Source organism: Hetaerina americana, unplaced genomic scaffold (assembly GCF_022747635.1).
Source record: "Hetaerina americana unplaced genomic scaffold, ioHetAmer1.1.p SCAF_10, whole genome shotgun sequence".
In the NCBI taxonomy this organism is placed as follows: Eukaryota; Metazoa; Arthropoda; class Insecta; order Odonata; family Calopterygidae; genus Hetaerina; species Hetaerina americana.
In genome coordinates, this window is record NW_027286070.1 from 19,627,369 (window position 1) to 19,638,043 (window position 10,675).

At 39.9% G+C, this 10,675-nt stretch overlaps 1 protein-coding gene across 2 annotated transcripts in view; it reads left to right on the plus strand.

The window, feature by feature from the left end:
* Window positions 1–3,510, plus strand: part of LOC139699999 (potassium channel subfamily K member 13-like) — a 244,096-nt gene extending 240,586 nt beyond the window's left edge. Inside the window, exon 2 of one of the 2 annotated variants that reach the window (XR_011703650.1) lies at window positions 716–728. Coding sequence is in view for 1 of the 2 variants with exons in the window: in XM_071598421.1 (XP_071454522.1) it covers window positions 716–1,800 (1,085 nt within the window). In the remaining variant the exon portion in view is untranslated. Of the gene's footprint in view, window positions 1–715 lie in introns of both variants that reach the window. The other variant, XM_071598421.1, reaches the window with a different exon arrangement.
* Window positions 3,511–10,675: the final 7,165 nt, after the last annotated feature.

Below are 10,675 nucleotides of genomic sequence, written 5' to 3' on the forward strand. Positions count from 1 at the left end.
CGCAGATCCTCGAATATTAACAATAGTATGAGCTTATGAAAACTATGAGTATATATCAGCTAATACACACCAAAGCACGCACACACAAAGCAATGCTGGGTGTTATTGAATTCACTTTTAAATGACCAATGTTCGGGTGTTTGGGTTAGATTTTTTTATTATTTTGTATCGTCCAAGTGAAGAACGAGCACTTGAAATGGTCATTGAAAGTGACAATCTCTAATATGCAATCCCTCTTGTTCAGTCAATCAATAAAATTTGACGTCAATTACAATTCCCTTGGTGTCCCAAGCAAACTTCAACGCTCTGTAACTTTCTGAAAGTCTTACCATTGCTTGCTCTCTACGTTGACCGAAGGCATCCCCACCTTAATCCTTCAGTAACTCGTAACTTGCTTACTCTCCTCTTGAGCGTTTTTTAATAGATTTAATGAATTCTCTCGTAACTTGTTCCAATTTCTTAATCAAAATATTCCCCTTTAGATGCCAAATACTCGCCGTGTAATAAAATGCGATCAAACTAAATTGAAATAATACCTCTCTGTTACCTTTTCATCGTATTTTCCTTCAACTCATCTAATGAAACGTATTTCCTGTAAAACTAACCATTTGTGCATGTACAAATCGCCCCGGCAAAACCAGAGTTGACACCTTAATATCCATCAACTGGAGATGTATGTTTCGTATATATTTATCTATTTTCTCTTCCATCGCAGGTTACGGCAGTACGACGCCCCAGACGACAGCAGGAAAGGCCGTGGTCATTTTATACGGCTTCCTCGGCTGTTCCGGAGGAATCCTCTTCTTCAACCTTTTTCTCGAGCGGATAATAACTTTCCTAGCCTTCATCCTGCGATCCGTCCACCTTCGAAAGCTGGCCAAGCAGAGAGCGGCCGACGCCCGGGGCAGCGCCGGCGAGAACGGTACGGCCGCTCGCCGGGACTCAAGGGCAACCCTGGATGACTACGACGAGGACTCAAGCTTGGACAACTGGAAGCCGAGCGTCTACTGGGTGATGCTCTGTCTCGTGTTGGCCTCCACGACCGTAGCCTCGTGCGCCTCCGCCCTCTACTCTCCCTACGAGGGCTGGACCTTCTTCGAGTCAGTTTACTTCTGCTTTGTGTCGTTCGCCACCATCGGCTTCGGGGACTACGTCTCCACACAGTCAGAGAAGTATCCGCACGTCCACCTATACAGGTTCGCCAACTTTATATTCCTGGTATTCGGGTGCTGCTGTATATACTCACTTTTCAACGTGACGTCCATCGTGATCAAGCAGGCCCTCAACTGGATGATCGTTCGACTGGACTGCCGTTGTACCCGAAAGGCGGGGATGGCCGCCGGGAGACTGTGGCGGCGACATTCCCAGAGGCTGAGGAGGAGGAGCATGAGAAGGGCTTCGGCAACAAGCGGACGCCGCAGATCAAGCGTCGCCAAACCGGGGACCCTTAGGAAGCAGAGGAGGCCTCTGGCCCTGGGAACCGTCCGGAACACGCTCCCCGTGTGCGGCATAAACGCGGACGCTGTCGCCGGCACCAATCCAGATGTGGACGATTCCGACTCAATGTACGACTCGGACGGCGAGAGGAGGATGTCTGGAGAAATGATCTCCATGAAGGATTTCCTACAGGCAAACAAGGTCTCCCTGGCCGTCATGCAGAAGCAGCTTTACGAGACGGCGCAGATGCAGCGGGGATACGGATACTCCCAGCCACCAAAGCCTGCCAGCGGGAGCTTCACGCCCGGGACCGTGGGGCCGTTGGCCATCGTGGCCCAGAAGCTTGGGGAGAATTCTACGTGACGGCGGGCGGAGCTGGGGAGCCCCCGGGAGTCGCAGGGGGATTCTGGGGTACCGAGGTCACCCTATCCCGGGCTACCGGACGTCCTACGTGGGTCTTCAGCCGCAGCGGCTAGGGCCCACAGACTAAGACCCCACGGTCTCTTCACGAGGCGGAGGTCGAGATCAAACTCCGGCCTTAGTCAACCTTTAAGGGCCCCGCCTAAGGACCTGGACGAGAAGTGAACGGCCGGGAGGAATCCTTAGCCTCATCCATTGGCTTCAAATAAACTCCTACTGGTTAGAAAAGATGTTGGAATTCGCGTAGTAAACCCTTCCCCAGAATGTGGAACCATGGCGACCAAGCCCGTGCGGTTTGCTGGCGTCAGGTGTTCAATGAACCAATTTAACTTCTATTGAATCATTTTGTGCGCACACTGTTCAAAGAGATGTGCAATATGAACGATTTATAGTGACGTTAAGGATACACATCATACGATGTTTGCTGCTCACATGTGGATAAGAATGCTGTCGGTGATAGTGTTAGCTGGATAAGTTAATACCGATCGGTTGTTAAATCTCCCTTAGATGAATGGCGCCGAAATTCACTAAATTCTCTTTTGCTCGGTAATAATACATTCGTCTTTATTTCGTGGCTATAATAGGGGGTCGTTTGGACGTAGCGGCAGAGGTAACAGAAGGGGTAGGGTTAAATTGTGCCTAAGTAACCGGTACATAGAGACGAAATAATAATCACGTTTATTTTTCATTTACAAGATTACCTCAAAAGTAAAATTATTTAGGTCCCACAACTTCTCTAAAAAAAATAGCCCATACAAGTGACAATATACGCTAGATAAAATGGCTTTGCCCATTATGTCACTGTTTAGTATTTTAAAGATTAAATTTTCATTAAAAAATTGTTCTCTTTGATCTATTGATCCTGAACGATTAATTGAATTAATGTTCGCCATAAATAACTTGAACCCGTGAGAGATGGAAGCTATGACAATTTCCCGTGATTTCCTGAATGGATATCTATTTAAAAAATCTCTGCATAAAGTAAATGGTGAAGGGCAAAGTAAACTCAATGAGTACTTTTCATTTCATGCTTCGATCTCATTGGCACATTTTATAATTTTGCACAGTGATAAAATAGTTTTAGCCGTTAGTGGGGCACTCTTAAAAAAATCAGGAATCGTTGCAAATTACAGATTTGAAAATATAGCACAGAAAAAGAAAAATGCCAGTCCTGTCCTATAACAAATTTACAAAAATATACTTTGAACAAGTGAAGTATGATATTACTTCTGTATGGGTCAGAGAAAGCTATAAAGACCGATTCAAAATTTTCCCTTTCCAATATATTTGATAGATTTTAGCAAAATCAAAGAGGAAGTATTTTAGCGATTGCTATTAAATTTGTCGTTAAAAATTTAAAGAAGTTAAAGTTGATACAAATATTTAAAGTTTATAGTGATTGCGGACAGGAGAACAACAATAATCTTTAGTCTTCGTTTTAGTTCCGTTAACGTCCAGCTGAAAGGGATTTGTATCGCTGTGTACAGTGTGAGACATCATATGCGAGATCTGATCCATTGAAAAGGATTTCGGATACAGGTAGTGATAAAACACACTAAGGGTTGATATGTATAGCTTGCCTAAAATTTGTATTGTTTTGTTACTTGTTTCATTTGGTAAAAGAATATAACCTGAAAATACAACCAGGTAAAATGGTAACAATCTAATTATTATTATTCCGTTATTTTACGATGATAACAGCGCAGTTCATACAGTAGATAAATATCTGGACAATACATTTTGGAAGGTATTTACATTTTAAATTTCTTTCAAAACCATCTTCTACAAGGCCTATTTTAGCGTAGTTTTCTCAATGTAAATGGTTTCCAAATAATTCGCTAAAGATCTTAGCGATACCCTTAAGACTTCAATCTTGTTGGTGCACTGTAACTTGTTTGAGAGATATATCTAAACATTTTAAATTATATTTTGTCCTTTTATCCCTCAAATTTATTATTATTATCCGAAATCTACTGCTAAAGATTCCCTTGCTTCTCTCCTAGCAAAACACAACTTGACAACCTACACTACAATCTTCAATCCAATCTCCAAACCTCTTCAATTCCACATACTTTCTTCCTCTCTTCATTCCTTCCGTTATGCCTATCTTATTCCTACCCCTTCCTCGTTTGCCTAATATTCTCCCCTCTATCATAGTCTTTAACATTCCATTGCCAGTCAAAATTCCCTGCATCCATATTTCCTGCCTCCTTTGGATTTCTCCAAAAATCCTCTTGCCTCCCCCACCATCCCTAGAACTTCCTACTTTGTTTTCCTTTGTGTCCCATTCATCTTTCTCCACGCCCACATTTTAAAAGCCTCCAATCTATGCCTATCATCTTTCTTCAGTGACCATGTTTCCGTACCGTACAAAACCACGCTCCATATTAAAGTTTTGACCAGCCTTTTCTTAACATCCTCAATCATAGTCTCTGTAAACAATTATCTCCTCCTTGTGAAAGTCCCTTTGTCTAATGCGATTCGTCTTCTTATGTCCCCACTTGTACTTTGACCAACTTGGTCCCAAACGCATCTGAGGAAGGTGAACTGTTTCACATGCTCTAGTCGATGAACTTCCATTTTAGAATTTAATATAGCCTTCCTCTTTCTCTGAAACAACATAACTTATTCCCATCCTATACCTATCGCATTTGGTTCAATAATCATGGAAAAAATATTTTAATGTATTATCAATGCTGAAGATGCAATGATAAAAAATGTGCTGAGTTCAAGTTCCCATACATACTCTAGTTTTAAATTTATTTCACCTTCCTCGCACCATACATTTTCGGATTAAGAACATTTTTGCCAAAACCACCAACTATTGTGACCTCTTCCCCATTCCTCTAAACCCTTTTGCCGTTTTCAGGGAATCACAAGAGTGTCTAACATTCCCGATCTCTCCCTCGTTCTTTTAGTTTCTTACGGTGGCTAACATCTGAAGTCTTTCCCCTTAACTGGGCGGGTAACCTGGTGGGGAGCGGTATTGTCTATTGATCAAAGGGCCTCGGATTTAAGCAGGGGGATTACTTTTTACTCCCCCGGCTAAATCCAAACCCTGAGATATTTCAGGTGCCAGAATATTTTCGGAAACTTCCCGCGGCATATGGATAGGAACTACCTGAACTCCTGATGCTGACAAGTGAATTTCACCTTACCTAAGTCTTAGCATTAGATAAGCTCGACACCGCATTATGAATACCAACCTTCGAGTTGAATACTGCGTGTTTTGCATGTCGTTACATTTCGCTGAGTTGTGTGTGTGTTGAGATGTGTTTTATTTCAGATTCTAAACTAGTGAACGATTCTCTCCATATGCTCTTTTGGTTAAGCTCTCAAAACGCAATATTTTTACCACGCTTTCACAAAATACTGTTTTTTAATACTCTTACTTAAATAAGTCAGTTGTATCTCATGTTGAAAATGAAGGGACCTAGGAACATTAGTCCGATTGATTCGGTTGGACAGGAGAGGTTAAGAATTAATTTTTTCCTTTCGAATAGCAGAGGAAAAGTCGAGGAATGTAAATAAATCAAACCCTTTTACTTCTTTCATGAATGGGGTGAATAACCATGCCTCTATTAAAGACCTGAGTGCCTAGTGAGGACATCTAAGACGCATTAGTTAAGAAAAAGATTAGTTAGAAAAGAAGTTAAAGTTGATACAAATATTTAAAGTTTATAGTGATTGCGGACAGGAGAACAACAATAATCTTTAGTCTTCGTTTTAGTTCCGTTAACGTCCAGCTGAAAGGGATTTGTATCGCTGTGTACAGTGTGAGACATCATATGCGAGATCTGATCCATTGAAAAGGATTTCGGATACAGGTAGTGATAAAACACACTAAGGGTTGATATGTATAGCTTGCCTAAAATTTGTATTGTTTTGTTACTTGTTTCATTTGGTAAAAGAATATAACCTGAAAATACAACCAGGTAAAATGGTAACAATCTAATTATTATTATTCCGTTATTTTACGATGATAACAGCGCAGTTCATACAGTAGATAAATATCTGGACAATACATTTTGGAAGGTATTTACATTTTAAATTTCTTTCAAAACCATCTTCTACAAGGCCTATTTTAGCGTAGTTTTCTCAATGTAAATGGTTTCCAAATAATTCGCTAAAGATCTTAGCGATACCCTTAAGACTTCAATCTTGTTGGTGCACTGTAACTTGTTTGAGAGATATATCTAAACATTTTAAATTATATTTTGTCCTTTTATCCCTCAAATTTATTATTATTATCCGAAATCTACTGCTAAAGATTCCCTTGCTTCTCTCCTAGCAAAACACAACTTGACAACCTACACTACAATCTTCAATCCAATCTCCAAACCTCTTCAATTCCACATACTTTCTTCCTCTCTTCATTCCTTCCGTTATGCCCATCTTATTCCTACCCCTTCCTCGTTTGCCTAATATTCTCCCCTCTATCATAGTCTTTAACATTCCATTGCCAGTCAAAATTCCCTGCATCCATATTTCCTGCCTCCTTTGGATTTCTCCAAAAATCCTCTTGCCTCCCCCACCATCCCTAGAACTTCCTACTTTGTTTTCCTTTGTGTCCCATTCATCTTTCTCCACGCCCACATTTTAAAAGCCTCCAATCTATGCCTATCATCTTTCTTCAGTGACCATGTTTCCGTACCGTACAAAACCACGCTCCATATTAAAGTTTTGACCAGCCTTTTCTTAACATCCTCAATCATAGTCTCTGTAAACAATTATCTCCTCCTTGTGAAAGTCCCTTTGTCTAATGCGATTCGTCTTCTTATGTCCCCACTTGTACTTTGACCAACTTGGTCCCAAACGCATCTGAGGAAGGTGAACTGTTTCACATGCTCTAGTCGATGAACTTCCATTTTAGAATTTAATATAGCCTTCCTCTTTCTCTGAAACAACATAACTTATTCCCATCCTATACCTATCGCATTTGGTTCAATAATCATGGAAAAAATATTTTAATGTATTATCAATGCTGAAGATGCAATGATAAAAAATGTGCTGAGTTCAAGTTCCCATACATACTCTAGTTTTAAATTTATTTCACCTTCCTCGCACCATACATTTTCGGATTAAGAACATTTTTGCCAAAACCACCAACTATTGTGACCTCTTCCCCATTCCTCTAAACCCTTTTGCCGTTTTCAGGGAATCACAAGAGTGTCTAACATTCCCGATCTCTCCCTCGTTCTTTTAGTTTCTTACGGTGGCTAACATCTGAAGTCTTTCCCCTTAACTGGGCGGGTAACCTGGTGGGGAGCGGTATTGTCTATTGATCAAAGGGCCTCGGATTTAAGCAGGGGGATTACTTTTTACTCCCCCGGCTAAATCCAAACCCTGAGATATTTCAGGTGCCAGAATATTTTCGGAAACTTCCCGCGGCATATGGATAGGAACTACCTGAACTCCTGATGCTGACAAGTGAATTTCACCTTACCTAAGTCTTAGCATTAGATAAGCTCGACACCGCATTATGAATACCAACCTTCGAGTTGAATACTGCGTGTTTTGCATGTCGTTACATTTCGCTGAGTTGTGTGTGTGTTGAGATGTGTTTTATTTCAGATTCTAAACTAATGAACGATTCTCTCCATATGCTCTTTTGGTTAAGCTCTCAAAACGCAATATTTTTACCACGCTTTCACAAAATACTGTTTTTTAATACTCTTACTTAAATAAGTCAGTTGTATCTCATGTTGAAAATGAAGGGACCTAGGAACATTAGTCCGATTGATTCGGTTGGACAGGAGAGGTTAAGAATTAATTTTTTCCTTTCGAATAGCAGAGGAAAAGTCGAGGAATGTAAATAAATCAAACCCTTTTACTTCTTTCATGAATGGGGTGAATAACCATGCCTCTATTAAAGACCTGAGTGCCTAGTGAGGACATCTAAGACGCATTAGCACAGTTTGCAAATCTCTTGCTTTCGGTGTCGGAGAAAACGCCGTGTGTACCCTCTCACGTTAGACAAAGCGAAAATTACAGCAAAAAATTTCATAAGATCAAAATATGATGAATGGGCTGGGTATCAAAACAAATCTGGCGTCTCTGTAGGATCTTAAGAGCCAATTTTTCCTTTTCCTCCATTGCACATAGGGTTCATTAGACTCAGGAGACCCAACTATTTATTTTTTTCCGTACATTTTTATTATCACGACATGCCGTAGAGATTCCGTAGGCATTTTCGATAATAGAAGTCCGTATCAATGAAACTACGGAATGAAAATATGGTATATTGAGAAAATTCTTTAGCAAATAGTATTTCTCGCAAAATTTCCACAAAATAGGCGTACTTACATCATCCGCTACGAACAGTCACATGGACAAGTGGAAGGAGATGTATAGGTGCCAGTCTTTTGATAATTAATTGTACGGAGAATTTTACGTGAATTAAAGACAATTAGAAAACAAGGGAAAAATGAGCATAAATAAAATATTTTTTTGGAGAAGATGAGAATAGAAGAAGGGTAAAATCTATTTAAAAGGTCAAAATCTATAGAATATTATTGGTACCTGGGAAAAGGGTTCATTATTCATTAAGATGACTAGAATTTAACAAAAATATGTAGTTAAAACTATTTTTACTACTAATTTTCCGCTACTCTCATTAATTATCCGCCCATGTCCCCTGCAAAGGACGTCTCTAGCGGGCTATCCTTAAAAGGATGAATAAATTAGTCCCACGCAGCCCGATGACCCTCCCATCCCTTGCTTTGCAACCCATTCCCGCATCCCCAATTCCCTGTGGATCATCTCCCCCTTTAAAGGCTTTTACCATCTCCCAAGATTCCTACATCACTCAAAATACCTTTCACCGCCCCGTTTAGTTTCCCAGCATCCCTCCCATTACTAATTCTCTGTTTTTTTGCCGGTGTAGAGGGATAAGCCATAACTTTCTCCGTGCGAGGAGATGGCATATATTACAATGTTACACCGCATGTGGTCGTCTTTCCACCCTTCCAGGAAATGTTGTGAGAATCTCCAGGAAAGATGAAATCGACGAGTGTCGCTAGTTTTTTGCTTAAGTGCGCAATGAGGAGAAGACTTGAGAGAAAGAAATGTTCCTCCACTTTCTCTTGCATTCGCAAACTGGCTATTTTGGACCAGTAAAAAATCAATACACAAAATTTCAATTGCAAACAGTTACAAATCCCAGAGATACTGAAATTTAAAATATGAATATGATGGTTTTTATAATTTAATAACTGTATATTCATCGTCATTTTTTGGAAATGTTACATGACAGCTAAGAACTTTCACTTCAAAATACTTTCTATGCTTCAAACGAGAACTTAAAATTTCTTACTTGAAGTATAACCCTTTGATTTCCAATTAGTGCTAAGTTGAAAGGTTGTATTTTGATGGAAAAAAGTTCTTAGTAGCATCAAATTCATGATATATAATAGTGTCAGGAATAAGGTCGTGCAAGATAAAGTATTTTCTAACTTTATTCTTTAATTTTTAAATAGCAGCATTCCCTACTTCCCCATTCGACATCAGTTATATGTTCCTTCCACCTATCTATAATGTGCATGCCAAGAGAAAAACTCTTTAAATCAGAGACGCATGAAATAGCCACAAAAATTCACATAATTATATCATTCTTTGTTCCTCCCCTCACGGCATAAATTGCAAAAATTAAACTATTTTAAATTCCATTTTACGACGTTGTCCTGCGTCTGGGTATTTCATCTTTCAGTTGATAAATGAGAACGTAATAAACCCCCCAAGACTACTCAATTCTATTCGGGACGAGATATTTAAAGACCTATAGCGCCTCAGTTAACTCCAACGTGAATGCAGCGACCGCAGTACCCAGAACACGCCATATCCATGAAAAAAGTTAACAACGGCCTTCATCGTCGGACCCTCGTGTTCAGCATGGATGTGGCATTCTTTCTCTCTCATCCATTCCGCTCAAAGCCTCGTGGAAACGAAAAAGAACGAAATGCACTACCAGCGCGAAGGTTCCGGACCGTTGCGATGAATTTGCAACGGTCCGGAAAAGTAACTTTGGCGAAAGCCCCGTGTGATGAACAAGGGATCAGTGGTAGGGGAACGCAGGCGAAGTTCCTGTGACTATTTTTGTTTCAATGGAGGTTATATCATGCGGGATACAAAGCGAAAGTGAGCGTATAAAAAGGGGGAGGTAGACCAATAGCCTCCGGTTCGCTGACTTCGCCACCCACACACGGTTTGTTCCCATGCGCCACCATACTCGTTCCCCACCCGCCCATTTCCCCCTAGCTTCCGCCAGTTCATCGCAAGGCGGAAATAATGTGTCACTGAAAAATTATAGAGCCCTCATCCGTTATTCCGGCCATAAGCATCTCCAGAGAGTATTATATTTATATTTATATATATATATATATATATATATACATGTATATATACATATATATACATGTATATGTACATGTATATATATAGTATACATCCACCAGATTAATGCTAAACATCTATCTATAGGTATATGCAAACACGTGATATACGAGTTTAATATGAAAAAATGTATAAAATGTTTCAAATAATTTTATGATATCACTTTGGCTACTGAGTAGAACATGATCGAAAGGTAACAAACACCATCCTGGGTAGGAGTTATGAAAAAAATTATTTGAGTCGGGGAGGAATGAAAAGTTTTTTTAAATCACTATAAAGGTACTATTAGATTCTGTGGTATTTACTTCATGATGTTTACGTCTCCCTAACATAGTATGAAGTCAAAAATAGAGTTTTCATTTTTAACACTATTTCGCAAAGAAAAAATGAACATGTCGTGAATAATGCACCAGAATTAATTGCGATT